A 19,099-nucleotide genomic window follows, 5' to 3' on the forward strand; every position below is an offset into this window, starting at 1 on the left:
TGAATTAGAAGGAATATGCAGATGTTTTAGGAAAATCTTGGAAATTCCTGGATGTTTTAAAATAATTCTGTAACTTATACAGAAACTCATCTTTTATACACTTTTCAAATTTCTAAATAGACACCTAACACAAATAGACAAAATACTGGGAATAAAAATAATATAATTATATATTACAATTTAAAAAACCTTGAGAAATTCATAAATAACTCAAAATAATACTGTAAGCTCTAAGATAGTCATAGTGGACTATTTAAAGTAAAATACAATTCACTGAGAATAAATGAGAAAAACTCATTTATGCAAATAAAAAACTAGAACAAAAGATGAAGAAACCTTGAAGGGAGTCATCTCTCACTTTTCATTATTACCCAAGGTTGTTAGAATTATGTATTATATAAAAGATTATGTAGTATATTAATAATCATAACGACGATGATTAATAATCCATAATAATTCATGTAGATTACAAGTAGGTCACTATAATTACCTTGTTAAAAACATTACTACAACACGATGATAACCAAGTTATCTGGACATTGTCATAAATAAAACTAAAAATGTAATACATTATTAAATGAAAACTATTCTCTTACTCAAGAATTATTTTCTTAATACTTTATTGAACGTAATCTTAAGTTTCATTTCTAATAGGTAGAAATATATATATACAATAACAATTTTGATTCACACCAAGAATTCTAAATATTTAACAATATTACTATAAATACACCACGCAGGCGTGATGTGCTTTTGAGAATGGGTAAAAACTATTTTTAAGTTACAAGGCATAAATTTTTATTTCTAGTGTATTAGAAAAAATTAGTTTTGTGAACTTCGTCACATGCAATAACAGTACCCAGTATACATAGATTTATGATTAAATCATTTTTACACATAAAGTGACAGTAATAATTGACAGTAATTCCACATTTCATTTTTTCAGTCAATTCAGTTCTAAGCTTAGACGACAGTCTCCAAGTTATCAGTGACTAATTGAAAGTTCTCTTGACCTGAAAAAATAAAAATATCAAAATTATTGGAAATATGAAATGATAAATATTGCAACATACTATATACTGATCATTTGCAGTGTAAAGTACTGTCTGTTTTTAGAATAATCAGGGTCAAAAATATTATATACTTCGGGGCTTATATAAAAGTCCGCAATAAGATACCTGGAGGGGCTCAAATTTCCACAGACATGTCGGGAGTCTTTCAGTAGCCTAAGTATTTTAACTGTTCCATCATTGTACATTTTCAAATCAATATTACATGTGAAGGATAGGTTGAATTCATTCCAAGTTAACTCAGATATTCATGGCTATAACACTAGAGGAAGGAATAACATTTCAGTTGAGAGACATAGGCTGAGTGTATTTGAGAAAACACCTACTTATAGGGGACAAAAGTTTTTTGCGAAACTTCCGGCTGATTTGAGAAGTATTGTTGAAGAAAAACAATTCAAAACAAAACTATATTCTTTTCTCAGTGAGAAGGCTTTCTATGAGGTTGACGAATTCTTGTTAGAGTGAAAAAATTATTATCTAAATTTTGCAAATTTAATGAATAGTTAAATGTTATTAGAGTTTTATTTTAAGATTGATATTTTATGTTATTTTGTTATTTATCTGTGACGTTTTTCAACTGTATTACATTGTTTCTCTTATACTTTTGTTGAGAATAAAAATATTATTATTATTATTATTGACCGAGCGACGTGAGGTCGACGGTTTGGCATTTCTCTTAATGTTTAAATGTTTGAATGTTTAAATATTTAAATGTTTATATGTTTTTATGTTGCGCATTTACGGCAAAACGCGGTAATTGATTTTCATGAAATTTGACAGGTATGTTCCTCTTTAAATTGCGCGTCGACGTATATACAAGGTTTTTGGAAATTTTGCATTAATATAAAAGGAAAAAAGAGCCCCCTTCATACGCCAATATTACCGTAAAAATCAGACTATAGAATATTATTCATCATAAATCAGCTGTCTAGTGGACTATGATGCTACCCGTTCAAAAACATCGAACATCTTGAAAATGTATCTTTCCATTAACGTTAGTAGACAGTTGACTATAATACTACCCGTTCAAAAACATCGAACATCTTGAAAATATTGTATCTTTCCATCAACGTTGTAGACAGTTGCAGCCAGACCTGATAACAGCGCTCACACTCACATTCCGGGACGACACGTCACGGTACGATATAGGACAGAAAGCTCTATGTTTATTTAGGATTTTTTCTAGACATATTTAATTGATAAAGTATTTATTAATTTTTGAGAAAACATAACAACAGGTCAATGTAACTCACTGAGCGCGAGGTCTACTGTTCACAGAACTACTAGTACAAGTAAATAATAATATAGCTTTTTACTAGTATTTTTACAGAATGTGATGAAGCATAATGGAGTGGCAAAGGTAGAGTGTATCAGAGAAGGTGGTGAGAGTGTTGAAAATAATGTATTCATCTAAAAAATGTCTTTGCTTCCTTCTACCCTACCTTCGAGGACCTATCTTGAGGGTCAGGTGTAAGAGAGGTCCGGCTGCGCCCCAACTTCATCCTCCCGGGATTGAAATTATTATCATTTTAATATGATATAGCTTCAATTCAATTTGCGTTCCATTCTGTTCTGGCATATTTGAATACAAAAGTTAATTTTTAACACTGACAGCTATCTCCTCAGATATTGTCCACCTTCGATGAAATTTTTCATTTCAGTAAAAAAATTTTGTTTTCAATTTTCAAAAATCTGGTGTGGCGCACTCACATAACTTTCCTTGCCGTTATGAAAATTGATCACCTGACGCTAGTGTTCCCGCGCATCTCAAGTCTACTATCCAAAGATTTGAGCCAGCTGGTGACAGGGCAATAACGCTGGAGACTCACAAAGTCTGCTATCTCTTCATAGTGAATCATTTAATAGAATCAACAGTTGCCAACAGTTTGCAATTGGATAATCACATTTTCTCGAATTTCGAGCTTATTTTTAATTTTAGGTGAAAATGTTACGGTACTGAACATTAATTGTAGAGATTCTCATGCTCAATCTTTTCCACTCAAAATTCTTTGTTTAAATTGTATCTGAAGCCTGATAATTGAGAATCTAAAATCAAACTTTGCATAGGTGGGGCGGAGCTCCTGAAATTTTTACAGATATGGGACTTGTGGCAGTTGATAGAGCTTATTGATGACTATTTTAGGTATAACTTTAATCAAAATCGTTTTAGCCGTTTTCGAGAAAATCGCGAAAAACCCTGTTTTTTACAACATTTTCGCCATTTTAGCCGCCATCTTGAATCGCATTTGAGTCGGATCCTTATATTGTAAGGACCTTACGTTCCAAATTTCAAGTCATTCCGTTAATTGGGAGATGAGACATCGTATACACAGACGCACATACACTCATACACACACACACACACACACACACACACACACCACACACACACACACACACACACACACACCACACACACACACACACACTATCTTTTTTGATGCAACACGTTGCTTTTGAGAAGATACAAGAGAGCATCTGTTGCTTATGGAAAGATACCATTAAAGCTCCTTGTGTATCTTTTCGGATGCAACACGTTGTTTTTGAGAAGATACAAAAGAGCATTTGTTGCTTATGGAAAGATAGATTCTGTAATTTTAATTATTTATATTTATCTTTTCAGATGCAACACGTTGCTTTTGAGAAGATACAAGAGAGCATCTGTTACTTATGGAAAGATACATTAAAGCTCCTTGTGTATCTTTTCGGATGCAACACGTTGTTTTTGAGAAGATACAAAAAAGCATATGTTGCTTATGGAAAGATACATTTTCAAAAATGTTCTATGTTTTTGAACGGGTAGTATTGTAGTCTAGTGGCCATCCGCCGATAGGACAAGCTACAGAACCGGACTATACACAACAACAAAAAATAGTTTCTCGTTATGTGATTAATCTCTAGTGGAATTATGATTAAATTGATGGTTACTAGAGGTTTAAAATGATGTAACAAATAAAGCAACACTTATTGAATATCATTTATTACAAATAATAACGAAATTATATCCTTATTCATGATTCCTTTCATTTAGGCCTATTAATACAAATTTAAGGAGTTTACGGTTTTTATGTATGTATCTTACTTTAAGTGCAGTAGCATATACTTATCAAATCTATTTTTATTTTTATAATTATTTTTATATCTTATATTTATTTTTTGTGAAGCTTTTTTGTATTTTGTTTTTGTCAAATAAATAATTATTCATTCATTCAAAAGCTGGTTTATCTCTATTCAAAAGCAAAATGGTTGTGACAAATATAATTCATTAGCTACCGATATATTCTGTAATCTGGTCAACCAGTCAACTGGTTTACTACATTACTAGATTCTAAATCTCTAAATTATAGCTTACTTTCAAGATAGTCAGCTAGTTCGTGGTCCTCAGCTTGCATTGCCAGTATCCTTGGAGTCTTGCCCTGATTGTCTTCCATGTTGAGGCATGCCCCACCTGCAACTAGCATGCAACATATGCTGCGTCTCCTCGCTGCTGCCGCCTTATGCAGCGCTGTTTGACCCCTGCAACATGTTGCAATATCATGTTGAAACGTGCAACTAATTCAATGTACCGTACATTCCAACATAATGCTGGATATATGAATGTTGGATAACAGTAAATATGAATTGCAGCTTGTTGGAACATCATATGTTGGAAGGTGCAATTATTACCTCAACATGCATTTCAACATAGTGTCTCATATTTGGACAATTTAAGACAAAATTTTAAAATAGAAAAAGGTTTGGGCAAAAGCCTGTTTTTTCTTTTCTGACTATTGTTTGCTCTATCCAATAAATAAATATTAGAATATGGTAGTGTAGTGTTAAATAACAGTGAAAATGGAATAGATTCTTTGCAGCTTGCAGCTGCCTCATTCTATATAGAGGACGGATACGTTAAGTCGTCGGTCCCGGCTGCCTAAAAAGCAATCATTAGCCCCTGAAATCAGTGGATTCCAGGATCCAGGATAGGTCAAAGTGGGGGGGCTTGGCGTTTGAAAGGGGGGGGGGTGATAGCACCGGTGGGGGGTTCATGGAATACCCCCCAGCAAGGCGGGGGGTCCGGGGAATTGTCGAAATTTAAGTGTAAAATGACACATTTTTAGGCCGTTTTCAACTCTTTATTATTGACCAGAGTTTAGAGGCAAAAAACTATGGTTTGACTCAAGAATATTGACTAAAAATAAAAGGATTTTCAAGTCATTAGAATGTTTTTGCATTAACATATCATATCTGACCATAAGAATTTGAACGTTGAAAGCTATTACCCTTTTATTTCATTAACGGAAAACTTTAAGTACTGATATTACTTCTTTGCAAATGATTAAGTTATAAAAAGAAACCTGTATGTACATTTTTGGTTATTCTACCTTATAATCAGTGTCTATAATGAATTACTCATTATTCCTTATTATAAAAGGTCCAAAGCAGAAGTAATGTGTAAGTTTTAGCTGGTTTACTCTTATCCTGAATTTAAAGGGTAACAGTTCAAAACAAAGAAATAAGTAAAATATTTCAAAGAGCAGTAAAAATGTAACAAAACGTATTAAAAAAAAAAACTTCAATGTTACAAATTTTTTAACAGTACAATGCTATGAATAAGTTATTCGATGGCTCTATTTGACAAACACATTCGGCAACCGAACAAAACAAATTACCGATTTTATCTAGTGTAAATTGTATACCCAAGGGGGGGCTATAGCCCCCCCCTAGCCCCTCTTTGGATCCGCCACTGCCTGAAATTGATCAGTTGCGACCTGAAAACTCTGACACCAGACCTGAGCCAGCCAGGTCACTCGATAGTATTATTATAGAGGATGGATACGAAGATGATATGAAGATGATAGACAAGGATAGCAACACCAATGTTGATCAAATACTGCCATTATAACGTGAACCTCACTATAAGAAGATGATACAAATATGATACAAAGATGATACAAAAATGATATAAAGATGATACAAAGATGATACAATACTCTTATTGGTAATAATAAATATTCTAAACGCTAGAACGTAATTTTAATTTTGTTTTGTTAAACACATGAAAAAAGGAATCCAAATCTGAATCTTTTCTATTATTTCTAACGTAAATCTAACCATAGAAGGAAGAAAAACAGAGATGAGACTCACTTATTATTATCAGCCATGTTGAGAATGGACGTAGGAGCACTGGCCACCAGATATCTAACAATGTCCTTATGTCCGTATCTGGCTCCGTAGTGCAGAGCAGTCTGTCCCGAAGCATCTATTGATAGCAGAGAAAAGCCTTGCTCGTGTAAATCCTTCAACTGAAACACACACAAAACAAAAATGATCAATTATCACATGAGTCTATTTATAGCAGTGAAGATAAGCCTTGTTCATGTGAATCTTTCAAGTGAAATCAATCAAAATCATCAAAATCAAAATTGTTTATTGTCATTACAAAACAAATTCTATAACAAGGTCAGGTACATTCACAATTTATAACATTCTTCATTCATCAATACAATATAAGTATGGTAACGTTTTGTAGCACTAACAATAATAATAGTAATAACAAATCATAGATATACTCTACAATTAATGTTCAGTAACATTTTCTCCTAAAATTGATAATAAGCTCGAAATTCGAGAAAATGTGATTATCCAATTACTAACTGTTGATTCTATTAAATGATTCACTATGAAGAGATAGCAGACCTCGTGTGTCTCCAGCGATATTGCCCTGTCACCAGCTGGCTCAAATCTTTGAATAGTAGACTTGAGATGCGCGGGAACACTAGCGTCAGGTGATCAATTTTCATAACGGCAAGGAAAGTTGTGTGAGTGCACCACACCAGATTTTTAGTAGAGAAATAATAAGCTATTATAATAAATTATACTAGATAATAGCTTATTAAATGATCAACTTAACTTCAAATCGAATGTAAAATTTTCCCACATTTTGGCCACACAGTCCAACCCATAAGAGCAAGCGCCCCTGGTGTCAGGCTGATGAAGCTCCTCTTCAGGAGTGAAATGCATTCCTCAATACTCCAACAAAAGTAAGTGTTTTTTTCAAATATTTACAAATAACACAGTGTCAGAACTTCAACAAAGTTAAATAATAAGCCTTGTTTATGTGAGTCTTCCAACTTTTTTTAATTAATTCATGTTTTATTTGTTGATAATCCTTCAAGTATCGAATATAGGAGTCTATCAAACAATTATTCTTTCTTCATGAGAATCAACAAATATTCAGTTCTACATTTTTGATGTAGAATTCAAAGTGCAGAAATTTTTAATTATCTCCATGTACCAACCAGTTTGACATCATTTGTTAAGGGTTATTGACAATAACCAAACCTTTGAAAAAGTACCTTGCAAGAAATAAGAAAAATATGAAATCTGCAACTTATGGTTGAATAATTGAGAAGCGTCGACTAATTCCATTTTTTGACATCTGCCTAGTTTTGGGAATTCTCCCATGCCCATAAGTGTATAAGCCAGATATTGTAATCTACATAAATAAAGTACTCAATCAATCAATCAATCAATGAATGCCCCAATAAAATTTTCTAGCGATAACCATGCTAATATTTCAAGAAGATAGAAATTTGAACACGTCCATCTTACAACTGGATGCACAATAATAATAATAATAATAATAATAATAATAATAATAATATAATAATAATAATAATATAATAATAATAATAATAATAATAATAATAATAATAATAAAGCAGGAAATATTGATACAGCTTGAAATTGTGCCAGATGTTGTGGACATTGAGCCTCAGGGTGAAGAACAGCTTGAAGAGAGAGAAGCCACAGAGCAGGAAATAGACGAGGCAGTCGATGAAAGAGTTCTGGGGTGGAATATGGTCAGTACCAAAGCAGCATAGCCAATCTTATTGGCTGCAGGACGAGAATGTTGCCCTCCAAGATGTGCCAAGAATGGCAGAAGTAGTGATCACTGCTGCTGATGTAAAAAAGGCCATCAGCAAGACTCAAAATTGGAAAGCCCCTGGAATAGATGGTATCCACAATGTGTGGTGGAAGTACCTACCCAGTACACATCCTGTACTGGCAAATCTGTTCCAGGAAGCAATTCAACAACCAGATGTACTCAAAGATAGTTTCTCAATGGGAATAACATACATGCTGCCAAAGAAGAAAGACTCACTTGATCCAAAGGACTATCGCCCAATCACCTGCCTGCCAACAATATACAAGTTGCTTACATCAGTCCTGACTGCGAAAATCCATGAGCATCTAGCAAATAATGAACTATTAGCACCTGAACAGAATGGCTGTCGCAAGGGGTCTCAGGGATGTAAAGAGTTGCTTGTGATTGATGGCATAATCTCCCAGCAAGTACGGAAGAGATCCCACAATGTATCTGTAGGTTGGGTGGACTATAGGAAAGCTTTTGACTCAGTCCCTCACTCATGGCTGAGGCATGTGCTGGACCTGTATAAAGTGAGCCCAGGAATTGTGAACTTCTTGTCTGGTGTGATGACTCAGTGGACGACCACACTACAGGTGGGATGGGGTAGTGAATCATACAGAACACAAGGTATCCCAATCAGGCGAGGCATATTCCAGGGGGACAGTTTGAGCCCCCTGTGGTTCTGTATGGCTCTAAACCCATTGAGTAGAATGCTCCGTGACTCAGGCTATGGGTATGTGCTTAAAAGAAATCCTCAGGTGAAGGTATCACATTCCTTATATATGGATGACCTGAAGGTTTATGCTGCCAACCAAGACCAGTTGAAAAATATGCTCCAGCTTGTCAAGAACTTCAGTGATTCAATATGTATGGAATTCGGTTTGGAAAAGTGTAAAGTGCTGCATGTGAAACGAGGCCAAATATCAGGAGAGGGTGATGGAGCTATACAGTTGACTGAGGAAGTGCTTATTCAGAGTTTAGGCAGGCCACATGAATACAAGTATTTGGGTCTTGCTCAGCTCTTATGCAGAGCTGATACTGTCATAAGAAGAGAAATTCAAAGGAAGACTGTGCAAAGACTTGAGAAGGTATGCAGAACAGGGCTTAGCTCTAGGAATAAAATATCTGCTATAAATACCTGGGCAGTCCCTGTGGCCATGTATACATTTGGCATAGTCAAGTGGACAGATACAGCTTTGCAAGAGTTTGACAGAAAGGTAAGAACAACTTTGACAAAGAATAGACTTCATCACCCCCGTAGCTCAATCCAGAGGCTCTACCTGCCTAGAGGTGTTGGTGGAAGAGGCCTCTTGAGTCTGGAGACTATGTGTCGTCAACAGGAAGACAGACTGCGGAAATACTTCCAGAATGCAAACAGTGGTCTGCTAAAGGCCGTTTGTCTGGTAGACAGGGAGTACAGCCCATTGCAGCTGGCACATGGAGTCCAACAGCTAACAGCCAGCACAGTAGAAGAGAGGCTGGAAGCGTGGAAGCAGAAAGAGCTGCATGGAAGATTTGCTGCAGCACTTCATTCTGATTGTGTTGACAGAAAAGAATCAATTGAATGGTTGCAGACTAGTGGAATATTCGGTGAGACTGAAGGTTTCATGTTTGCCATTCAGGACCAGGTAATCAGCACTAGAGCTTACAAAAGATATGTCATGGGACTCACAGTGGATAGTAGCTGTCGGCTCTGCAGGAAAGCCATAGAATCGATACAGCATATTTGTGGTGGCTGCTCTGTACTAGCTAATACAGAGTATTTGCAACGGCACAACAATGTGGCCAAAGTGGTTCATCAGGCAATGGCGAAAAGATATGAGTTGATAGCGAGTGAGGTGCCCTATTACAAGTGTAAGCCAGAAATGGTCTTGAATGGTGAAAAGGGAAGACTTCTTTGGGATTGTTGTATGACAACTGACAGAGCAGTGGAGGCTAACAGGCCAGACATCGTCTTGTTTGACAGAAAGAATAAAGAGGCTTACATAATTGATGTGGCAGTGCCCCTTGATGAGAATCTTGTGAGTACCATTGCCGAAAAGAAAAGAAAATACCAGCCCCTGTCAGTTGAACTGAAAGATATGTATAAATTAAGGAAGGTGGTGATAATCCCTATAGTAGTGTCTGCCAATGGACTGGTCACAAAAGAATGGAGACAAGCAATGGAACAACTGCAGTTGGAGAACTGGCATATGAGAATTATGCAGAAAGCAGCAGTCCTTGGTACAACTAATATTGTACGTAAGTTTCTAAGCCTCTGATCTGGAAAAGAGTGAATGAGTCTCTGCTTTGAATTGCAACTATTTTAGTCTTGAGATCAGAATTGATCTCCGGCTACTTAGTTATTAAGACAAAAAATATTTTTCAATAATAATAATAATAATAATCACAAAGTTATCGATAGGAACATCTGTTTTCAATGGTACACAATTTTGCGCAAACAACGCCCAAATAAAGGAGACTGAAAAACTAAATTTATTTCAACAAATACACAACATACACAGAAGAAAATTTCAAATTTAGAAAAATAACTTCAAGAGAAAAACACAATAAAAAATGTAATATAATATAAATACAATTGATATTCTGTTTGAGATAAAATATGACAAGAAAATTCAACATGGAAAGAATAACTCAAAAAAATAAAGCAACAGGATTTACAACAGAAATACTGTTGGAAAAAAATAGGATATTGAAATTGGTTAAATACTCTACAATTATTACATTATAACTCATTCAAGTATAATGATAGGACTTCTTGAGAGTTCAATAAAAATATTACAAATAATTATCCTTATTTTATTCCACGTTTACACTTGATGATGTCAAGTTCAATCGAAACTAGCCGTGTCTAAAATAAAGGTACTATTAATCATTTGTAATTTTACATTAAAACTACCTATCGATCAATAATCCACTATATAAGCATATAGCCTAAAATTATTTTGTAAAATGAAATCATGATATCCTTTTCGAAAAGTTTTTCATATAAAATGACAAATTAAAACTGTTGTTTTATTAAAAGCTTATCAAAAAGGGTACTATGATGTTAAGTTATTTTGAAAATAAGAAATTGAGTAGCCCTGAATTTATATACATTTCAAGCCTGAGATTATATTTTCCTTGTAAAGTGTCAGCATCAATGGAATGCATTAATGCTATTTAGAAGTAAGGATATCACTGTGCTGTCAAACCTAACAGAAAATTATATGCTGTTTAACAAACTCAAGATAAATCTATAAATTGAACTACAATTAACATAAATCTATTTTTCAATCCAAAAATGTAGAAGTAAGATATGGAGGAAATATTCCACATGAGGAAATGATTGAATAAACAAATATATTTGAGAAATAATAAATTGAAAATTGAAATTTACCATTTTGAGGTTGCCACTACGAGCCGCTTCGATGATCCCATCAGATGTCTTCTCCAAAAGGTTGCTGACGACAAAAAATATTTCTATAAATTTGTGAAATTTATATTAATTTCAATTAATAATATAGGCCTATCCTTATAATATATATTCTATTATTAGTGGGATCCCAAATTTCATATTTCCAATACAGTAATCATAGATGGTATCACCATCCACTACCACTGCATCAGTTTGAATTGATTAATTTTCAGTGCTTTGAATTTTGCAAGAGAATTGAGAAATGAACGAGACATGTCAGTAATAGCTTCCCAATTACATTTTATTTCTCATTAAAGAATGCATATTTTTGATGAACTTTACATCTAGCCTACAGCTTGGTACTGAATCTAAAACTGTGTACTCTTGAGAAATGTTTTTCTGAACTTAACAACTTTCTACTGAAGGAATAACTTAATTTGTTCCTCCTAGACCCGATTCCTGGCTGATAGAATTCATTGATTATTGAGCAATAAAAAGGGGAAAGAATCATGAGTTATTTCCTCTTGTCCGAAGGAAAGAAGAGATATTTTCAAAAGTTTTGGCTCCAATCACACATTGTCAACTTATTTCTTATGATATCAAATTGGTTCAAAAATGTGATTGATGTTTGTATTTAATGCAACAAGGTATTTGAAATATAATTTTTTACTGATTTAGTTCCTTATTATTAATTAAGCTATCAATATTTGAAATCTTGTGGGACCATCAATACTTCAATGGAAGTATACACCTACAAAGTACATTGGAGAATGAGTTTGAAATATCAATATTACTGTATTGTTAGATATTATCTCACAATTGAAATAGTATTTTGTCAAAAATTGGAAATAGTAATTTCCAAGCTAATTTTTTGTCAAACTGAACTATTCTAATGATAGTTTCGAATCTAGGTTCCATACTAAATCTAGGCTAGAGACTGAACTATGAATTATTATTATTATTATCCTAGAACCTCTACGACATTGAGCAACTAGGCCTATATCAAATTCATTTGTGCATGATCTACATCTATTGATAGTAGTACCTATTATGTTGTGTCTAAACAGTATTTCTAGCTTGAAATTAGTAGATTGAAGAATAGTATAGTCTAGGCTTCAACAAGTAGTTGTGTTCGTTGCAGTAATTAATAAAAGATTTTTTGTTCATGCCCACATAAAAAGTGAAATTCTATATGTGATTTTCTAAATGTGATAATTACGGCACAAGAAATATATAAAACTGAAGTGTTGAGTCCCAAGAATAGTATCGATATGTTTTCAATCATATTTGTGCAAAAATTCTCCAAGAGCTGTTAATTGGAATATTGCAGCAACACAAATTATGTACCGTAGGCTTTATTGAATTGACCTGTATTGCTGTCTGTCCACATCAAAAACTATTCGCAATTCAATAAATCAAGACATAACTTTGGTGTTTTTCTTTTATTACCTTTAATATTATCAAACTCAATGTAACCTATCCGCTAATAATTAGTTTTCTCGAGTTATTGGTAAGATATTCACTTTTCAGATTAGTCTAGTCTTCGATAAATAGTAAAAAATATGAATAGTTTTCTCGAGTTATTGGTAAGACATTCACTTTTCAGATTGAGAATAAGGATATTGTAACCTCTTTTTGAAGTGTTATGTTCTTATGTTGAAGAATAAATCAGTGTTTTCTAGTGTTCTCACAGACTTCAAATAATCCTATAATTGTCTACAGATGGAAATAAATTGGAAGTTGCTTGCATTTGTTTAAATGCTAATTAATGAATAATTATTTTAGACTAAAATCTCAATTAAATGCTGTAAATCTCCCCGAAGACTTCTGCTACCGTACTGCAAATATTGACAACAGGGTGAACAGCTACTGTAGATGGAAATTCGATGGGCGCCAAATAATTTTTGAATAGTAGCGCTCATCGAATTCCCATCTAGCTGTTTACCCTGTTGTCAGTATTTGCAGTAGCAGAAGTCTTCGGAGTGATTTACAGCAATTTAATTGGGATTTTCGTTCAATAATAATTATTAATTGTGTTTTCAATTTATTCATAAGAGATAAATGAGTGTATAGTAGGAGATATTTAAATATTCAAAGGGCACAAAATAAATTAATCTTGTAAATCTTACAAAGCTCCTCGAATAGAATTAATATTTACATCAGTGTTCTTACCTTACATTTGTAAAATTTAAACCGAAAAGTTTCTCATGTATTTTCCTAGCGAGTGCAAAGAAAAGGACAGAACAAAAACAGTAACAAGTTAAAACACAAAACCACATGCATCGATAAAATCAGAACACATATTTTAGCACAAAATACACTAACACCGATCACTAATTCTAGTGTTATAAGCATTAAATAAAGAAGAAAAATCAATCAATCAATTTAGAAAAAAATATATAATAATTCAAAAACGTTCTGTAGTTTGTTAAAGATTATCCTTGAAGAATAAGGAATATAATATGTTTGCAAATAGAATAAGAGTGATTGAAGAAATAATTTTCAATATTAAACAGCATTGGGTATCCAACAGTACTCAATCAGAGAAAATAAGTTATTAATCATTATAAGCATGTAAGAAAATCATAATTCACGAGTTAATTATCATTATCAATACGTACGGTACATAGAAGTACCTCAAAATTGAATTAAGATAATTGAAATTAGTGAATAATTTGAAACAAAAGTAGGCTGCCTTAAATGAAAAGACGAAATATGATATAATAAAATAGTAAATCTATAGTTATATAGTTATCATTGAATTAAGTCTAATATGATGGAGTGAATAAATGAATTTCAGAGCTTGATCTAATAATAAAACTGGTAAACATTTGAAACTTCTATCTCAAATGAACTGAAAATGCAAACTCAATTAATAGTAAGCTATTTCGCCATACTGTTAGTAAGCTACTGATAGTAAGCTATTATCCCATCTAATACACTAATACTGATTGCACTAGCACTGAAACACAGAACAGACAAACATAACATTTATGCAACATACCATTACAAAAAAGCGACATACCATTATGGAAAAGTCTGTGGAATGAACAGCACATGCTTCGTAAGAGAAAGAAAGAATGAAGCATAAAATATTAAGCCAGAATGAGATGGTAAAAGCAGTAAGAAATACATAACAGCGCAGAAAATCAATCAATAAAATGAGGTACACTTGGAATTTATACGATTTATGAAATTTGTTTGTGGAGTTTATGAAATTCACAAGCATGTGTTTTCTGTAATAAGTTTAAGCATTAGAATGAGGTATGTGAGGTAAATCATCATATACAATAATGATTTAAGAGATATTACAATACTGTTTGAAGTGTGAATATTATAATTTACAATGACAGTTCACTTTTGTGAATATAATATGATTGATATACTTGTTGTGTAGTTGAGAAGAAATAGTTGATATTGTGGTAATTATTCATATTGAATGAAAAAGACTAAGAAATTGTCAAAAAACACAGATTTATTGATACTTAGAAAGACCGGTTTCGGTTATTACACCATTGCCAATCTCTGATAAACTATAAACAGTTTATAAGTACCTATCAATAAATCTGTGGTTTTTGACAATTTCTTAGTCTTTTTCATTCAATATGATCGATATAATTTAGAAGCACAACCTATGTATGCTCCTAATACATATATTAGTTAGCTAATATGATCTGTTAATCCATTATATTGTAGTTGATAAACTGTAGTTGAATCAAGAAAATGTAGTGGAATACGTTACCCGAAGGCTACTGTAACGTAGAAAAATGAGTCTCAAATAATATAGTTGACTAAAACTCAAAAATATAGTTGACTAAACTAGACTACTATTATTATGTAGAAGCAATGGTGATGTATATAATATTATCAAATGTAGACTATGTTCTGTTTATTATCTAGAATACTATACATAGACCTACTTTGTATTTTTTATTAAAATCTTTGATTTTCGAATTTTTGTGATGAATTACGTCGAATTTGTAATCAGTTTTCGATGAATGGTTGAAATAAAATTAAGACTCGATCAATTCAAATTAAAATTTATTTCATGTCAATTCTATCAAACACAAACAAGGATGTTATTTTGATTCTAATATTTCTGTCATAACTTATTCTAATTTTATGAATTTTGATAAGATTTCAGTTCATTATCGATTATATTTACTCATAGAAAAGACACTTTAGTTTTCAACAAGAGCACAGTATGTTTTATAGTTTTGAGAGAGACGAAAAACATGTTTCATACGATAACACAATCTGTCTCTTGAAAAAATTTCAATTTCATCTTGAATTGCATGATTTCATTAGATAGATCTGAAATGAAGTGATTCACTTCCAAAGTAATTTTAAATTTGATTTTAAAAAAACACAATCAATTTATCAGTTCTTTCTAATATTTTTGTAGTAATAGTATTTGTGCATGTATTAAAAAATAAATTGCTAGTTACATTGCTTATTAACCACTATTTTAAGTAGTAGGGTATTCTATTCATAATATTATTAATACATCCGCAGTTTTAAAAAATGTCACCATTTTTCGATAAATTACTAATAAAATTATCGACTAGTGATATTAATTTTAGCGGAAATATACTTCCAAAAGTATTTTGATAATACTTTTAAACAGGTATTTAGATACCAAATTATAGTTAAGTAGAACAGAGGATTATTTTTAAATACTGATTTAATTAATAAAGTGGACATGCTATAGATACCAAAAGGGTTTTGTAATTATTATAATTTCAAGATAGTAATTGAGTTCACTATCAAGCCCAATATATCCTCAAAAATACACCAATTTCCATAAAGTGGAATTAAATATTCACACAAATACATTTTCGTCTCAACTACTTTTGTCTCTAATGTTCTATTTTCACAAAACTCAAGGTTTTTATGCTGATGCTATCAGCATAGAAAGGTTTGAAACCCTATAGGCTTTGTAAAAATAGAACATTAAGTAGAAAAGATAACACAGTGTTCTTATTTTCTTAGTGAATTTGTTAAAAAATATTCCATTTTATGACAATTGATGTCTTCATTTTGCAAATCCCACATAATCTACAACAAACCCTTCGCATTTCTTATAAAAATTCAAATACTATACAGAGTAGTAAAATTCAGCACGACACTTTCTCAAGTATAATTTCAATAATACTGTAAAAGAAGTCCACCTATATACATTCACGATTATTTTAGCAAAAGGCAAGGATATCTATAGTAGAATAATTTCATCCTCTAGGAACGTGATTTCAGTTGTTATGTTACAATAGAAAAACTATACAGTAAGGTAACTATCACTTGTCATGGTAAATATGTTACTTAATTTATTTGTCTTTATTCTAAGAAGGCAAGGCAAGTAGGATTAATTAGTATTACAAATTTATAAGACAGTTGGTATGATTATTTTACAAGGAGATTTTATTCTAAAAATTGATGATGTTATTATTAAAGTGATTCCGTCCTTAGGTTAAAGTTAATTTGATTCGTCCATAGCGCATCATAAAAGGCAAGGTAGGCTATAACTAGTCCTCTAAAATATTTTTAAAATACTGGCAAGGGATTGGTAGGTATTCAAATATTCCTCTATTGTCAGAATATTTTCAATGTTTTTTTTATACTAATATTAAAATCTGGTACCTACTTATTTACAAATGATTTTTTAGCCAAGAACACTATAAATTGCTTAGCAACCAATCAGAACTATTCTATACTGCAATTATTGGAAAAATGTCCTGATTTTTGAAAAAATATTCTGTTTTTTGGAAAAATGTCACGATTTTTGCAGAAATGTCACAAAATGCTAATTAAAAAAGCGTGCTGGGTTGAGATCGTTCCAAGGAATCTTTGGAAAGATAGCCCCAAGTTTTCAAATTTGTCAGCTTTCAATTGCTCTATAGCTGGACTGAATAGGAGAGTTTTGATTAATAAGAGATCATAAATTAGAAAATTATTCCCAAATCAAGAAAATTTAATCTTATCAGCAGTACGATTCACGAATTTAGTATACCGTACTGAATTATTCATCTTTAGATAACTGCGAGGAGTTTGTTAAAGGAAGTTTGAATAATAATATAGTGAATACCTTTTTTTAAAAATATAATAGAATTTCACGTACGAAAATAACACTGTAAATTGCACCTGCAATACATGGTACCGAATTTTCTTTAAAAAACCCATAGATCTAAACTATAATTTGAAATCAATACAGGAAATGTGATAAAACCTATCATAATGGAAGAATAAACCAGTAGGCTATCTAAGAGAACTGTCCAAATTTTGAAGTGAAAAGTAACAAATATTCACTTGAAAATAAGTGGACAAACGATAAAAAAGTAATAATTTGATAGAAAATAGATTCATAATAAATTAATATTGTTGAATAAAATTACTAGATTCAAACTAAACGCATAGAGGCATATTTGAAACAAGTGTTATGTAGGATAGATACATAAGAGTTATGTGTGAAAAACTTCACAGCAAAATTCCATCTCCAAAAACCAAATCGATGAAGTAATAAATTATTATTATTGATTCATTGATTATCATCAATATGATATTCATAGATAATACAATCCTGATTAAAAAACAAATAAATTCTGAACACAGTGGTCATGGACTATTTAAAAATGCAACTTAATGATTATTTTGATTCAACCATTAAATTCATTACCAGTTTTTAAGAAGTAAATCTGATACTATATTTTTATTATCGAATTGGTTTGGGTAGGAAAAATCCTAATAGATGACTTCAAATTATCCCAATTATTTTTAATTGTAGAAAATTAAAACGAAGATGCCATTATATTATTAATGTTAACCCATTCACATTAGAAACCCCTCTTCAGTGGACCCCTCAAACCTTATAATTTCTACAATAATTAACCCCGTAAAATAAATTTATAACAAAGCCTGTGGCCGTTTTCACACTTCCGACTGTCGGCCAACATTAAAGCCCGGTTGCACAAAAACCAGTCAAATTCTAACAGTGATTAATTTTACGAGAACTAATCAGAGAAGCCGACTTTTCAATAAAGTCTTTTCTCCGATTGGTTCTCGTGGGATTAATCACGGTTAAAATTCAACCGGCTTTCGTGCAACCGTTATTTTATAGTCACGATAACCAGAACGTCCTCCGATTGGCTAATTCTCACCATCAGCTGATTCTCAGTCAATCCGAGGACATTCTAGGTGTCGTGATGAAAATAAGGGCCAAAGCTTAAACTGAATTTAATCAGCTGGTGGTTTAAACTGAAAATAAACTACATTATTACGAATGATAATCTATATGGATTTAATCCAGTTTAAAATGAAATCCTATTATATTTAGCGAGCAATTTTTGTATATATTTTTGTATTGAGTTATTTATATTTATTTATAGTTATTTATATTTATTTATAGTTATTTATATTTATTTATAGTTATTTATGTCCAACGGATCTCGAAAACAGCTCTAACAATTTTTACGAAATTTGGAACATAGTAGATTTATGATATAAAAATTCGATTGCACCAGGTCTCATTCCTGGGAAAACTCGCTGAACGACATTAAAAGGATAATTCATCCTTGGAAAAACAGCTGAGACTTTCGTCGTCTGTGGATGATAAAAAAGTGAGTGAGACGCACTCGGTCTGTGGAAAATCAAAATATCTCATCCCCGAAATTCATACACTGACTTATAGCCAGCTGTAAAATATAAACACAATCATTTTAAATAATT

General features: G+C 32.2%; 1 protein-coding gene across 1 annotated transcript in view; it reads right to left on the reverse strand.

Moving 5' to 3' along the window:
• Positions 1-229: 229 nt before the first annotated feature.
• The window catches only part of LOC120353823 (eye-specific diacylglycerol kinase-like), a 244,003-nt gene continuing 225,133 nt past the window's right edge, over positions 230-19,099 (reverse strand). Inside the window, 5 exon segments of the mRNA XM_039438897.1 lie at positions 230-1,013; positions 4,423-4,586; positions 6,198-6,355; positions 11,363-11,426; positions 13,553-13,597. Coding sequence (XP_039294831.1) covers positions 964-1,013; positions 4,423-4,586; positions 6,198-6,355; positions 11,363-11,426; positions 13,553-13,597 — 481 coding nt within the window. The 3' untranslated portion in view covers positions 230-963.

The sequence above is a fragment of the Nilaparvata lugens genome, chromosome 12 (assembly GCF_014356525.2).
Source record: "Nilaparvata lugens isolate BPH chromosome 12, ASM1435652v1, whole genome shotgun sequence".
Taxonomy (NCBI): domain Eukaryota; kingdom Metazoa; phylum Arthropoda; class Insecta; order Hemiptera; family Delphacidae; genus Nilaparvata; species Nilaparvata lugens.